This window comes from Propithecus coquereli, unplaced genomic scaffold (genome assembly GCF_000956105.1).
Source record: "Propithecus coquereli isolate 6110/MARCELLA unplaced genomic scaffold, Pcoq_1.0 Scaffold506, whole genome shotgun sequence".
Classification (NCBI taxonomy): Eukaryota; Metazoa; Chordata; class Mammalia; order Primates; family Indriidae; genus Propithecus; species Propithecus coquereli.
Window position 1 is genome coordinate 602864 of NW_012150908.1, and position 3228 is coordinate 606091.

Below are 3228 nucleotides of genomic sequence, written 5' to 3' on the forward strand. Positions count from 1 at the left end.
AGAGAGTCACAATTCCTGTAAGGAAAGAGGTCTGTTTTTTAATCACCAATAGCTACTTATTTATCATGATTTAAAATCCTTCCCAATAGCATTCCTTATTTTTTCAAACATTATTTTTCATATATTTTGCTGAATCAATGTGTGATAAATGAGTATATAATGGATATAATGACTCTAAGTTCTCCTCACCCAAATGAAGAACTTCTTAAGTTTCTTTTTCTAACTAACGAGTTCTGTCAAAAAGGAAAACAAATAGTCAGGTAAGGCCTCTGTAGCTATAAGGTATATTTTGGTTTAATAATTACTGTGTTAAAAAAATTTAAACAGAATTGACTTATTTTTATTTTAGACTTTATAGGGTCATTTAAATAAACAAAATCATGCATTTTAAAGTTTAAGGACTGCTAAGTGTGAATTCTTAAAGTTTAATGCTATGTCTGGATCCTAAAATCAGTATGACCCCAAATTCAAGTTTTGGCAGGAATAAGAGTTTTAGGAATGGGGAGACTTATTTGATATATAAAAATCTGCTTTTCTATTTTCAAAAAGAAGTGACAGATACCAGTTAGGGGAAAAATACACCAAAAGCAAACCACAAAACACAATTTCCAGCAGTCAGGCAGTACTAGACAAAGAGCTACCACATCCTTTGAGAGTGTTACTATACTAAGAGTACAATTCAGTTGAATATTGAAATCTTGAATCAATGACTTCTTATCCAAAAATCTTATATTTATCAGTGTTGGAAAATGTGCAATAAAATCAAGAACAATTTCCCTCACAGTTGCTAACTCCATTCTGTTCTTGTTTTTGGGGGGAAGGGTATTCCCCTGACCTCCTCTTTGGGTTCAGTTAACATGCTGGAGCAGAAGTGCTTACATTTACAGGTTTATTATAAAGGATATTACAAAGGATACCAATAAAGAGATGCCTAGGGCAAGGTATGAGGGAAGGGGCAGGCCACCTTCCAGGAACCTCCCTGTGGCCAGCCATCTAGAAGCTCTCCACCCTGTTCTGAGTAGAACTGTTAGTCTCTAATCAAAAGATACATTTCTTTTACATATATTATTAAAATCATTTCTAAAATTTTAAAATATCAATTTTCATATTGAGGTAAAATTTTTTTCCTAGTGAAAAAAGGGTACATACAACAATGAAAAAGAATCTGGACATAAAAGTAAAGTCTAATTCTTGATTACTTTAAGAAAACTGCCTCATATAACAGTATCTGCTTCTGACGTACATAGAGGTAATTAATTGTAATTTTTCATGTTTATTCAAAATTCGATTTCCCTTCTTATAAGGCTTAGATGTTGATTAAAAAATGTGTAAAGTTTATCACTTGTATTACATCAGTCCCCTCATCAAAGAAAATAAAGTTACTTAAAAGCAGATTCTGTACTTTTTAATTATTTCCTGATTGTTTTCCTCTCAGATTTATCCCATGAAACAAAAGTGTATTAACACCTATTATAGGCTAAACATCATTGCAAATGGTGGGAATATAGCAGTGATTAAAGCAGACAAAAAATCCTGCCTGCTTAAGTAAGAGTAAAAACAGATAAGCAAATAAATAAAATACATAGCAGGTCACATGGTAGTACTGAAGAGAAAAACAAGGCAGAGAAGGAGGACTGAAGAGTAGTAGTAAAGGGGTGAAGAGAGGGTTGTCAATTTTAAATACAGTCATAAAGGAAGAAAGACCTCACTGAAAAAGGTGACATTTTTGTAAAGACTTCAAGGTAGTGAGGGAAACAGCTATGAAGATACCTGGTAGAAGAGCGTTCCAGCCAGTGGCAAAAGTAAATACAAAGACTCTGAGGTAGGAATGTGCATGTGTGTTCAAAAAACAGTCCAGTGTGGCTGAGCCAGTGAGCAAGGCATATAATAAGAAACTAGTTCAGAGAGATAATCTGGGACAAGAGCATGTATACAGCCTTCTAAGTCATTTTATAAGATTTGGTTTTCATTGTGGGTAATAGGAAGTCTATGGAAGGCTCTGAGGAGAGGAGCGACATGATCTGACTGGCCCTTTAAAAGAATCACTCTGGCTGCTCATTTGTTGATAGACTGAGGGGGACAGATTTAAAGTAGGGAGATTAAGTGGCTATTGTAATAGTGAAGTAAGAGTTCCTGATGGCTTGGCCCAGTGTAGTAGTGGTATAAGAGGTGAAAAATTGGTAAGATTCCATATATAACATAATGGGAGTGCTGACATTGATTTGTTGATGGATTGGGTGGGGTATGAAAGGAAAAGCAAAATCAAAGATAATATCAATGGTTGTACTCTGAGCAAATGTAAGGATGGAACTACCAGTAACTGAAAGGAGGAAGACTGGCAGAAGAACAGGTTCAGATTCAAGGGGCAGTAGCAAGATTGGGACTTTGGTTTTGAACATGTTAAACTGTAAATGCCTATCACACTTCCACATAGAGTAAATGATCATTAATAGGCAGTTGGACACATAAGTCAGGAGTACTGGGAAGTGGACCCACAATGTCAGAAGATATAAATTTAGAATATCATCAGTGGAATCAGTATACATAATATGCTGAAAATGAGCCTTGATATTTAAATGATTACTTAATTGTAACATATTGAGCCTAAGATTTACAAGTAATATTCCACACCAGATTGTGCAACAGGAAAAAAAAGTAAAAAGTTCTTAAGTAAATACATTTTAAATATGCAGTTCCTGTGGCTCATCCTCTAAGAGAAGAGAGACTAATATACTAATATGTAACCTCACTCAGATTTCAACCAAAGCACTGCCACTGGTAGAAAGGGCTAGGGCTATACACAGCTGTAAGCTTCTTGCTAGACTTATGCCAAAAAAATTTGACTCTCTATCGTATGCCAGGCTCTAAGGTAATTACTGAGTTTACAGTGAATAAAGCAAACACAAATAAAGCAAACTACTTAATAGTGAGGATAGATATAATAAGCAAAGAAATGAGCATACAACTACACACTATGGTGAGAGTGTTATGAGAAAATAATACAGACAACTGTTCTTATATTGAATGATCACATAAGGACTGAGAATATAATATTTATACAAGCATATTTCTCTAAAATTTCTTATTTAGTTTTAAACAGATAAAAACCTTAAGTACTCATTATATATTTACCATACAAACCTGCATTTCTTAAGGTTCTTTTCGTTTTCCAACTTAATTTTCCATTTGTTAGACATGAAGATTGCAGTCAGTAAGGAGATGCTCAAA

At 34.2% G+C, this 3228-nt stretch overlaps 1 protein-coding gene across 1 annotated transcript in view; it reads right to left on the reverse strand.

The window, feature by feature from the left end:
• LOC105820096 (nectin-3-like) overlaps positions 1 to 3228 on the reverse strand; it is a 186293-nt gene that overhangs the window by 116783 nt on the left and 66282 nt on the right. The window contains exon 5 of the mRNA XM_012656513.1: positions 229 to 233. Coding sequence (XP_012511967.1) covers positions 229 to 233 — 5 coding nt within the window. The remainder of the gene's footprint in view (positions 1 to 228; positions 234 to 3228) is intronic.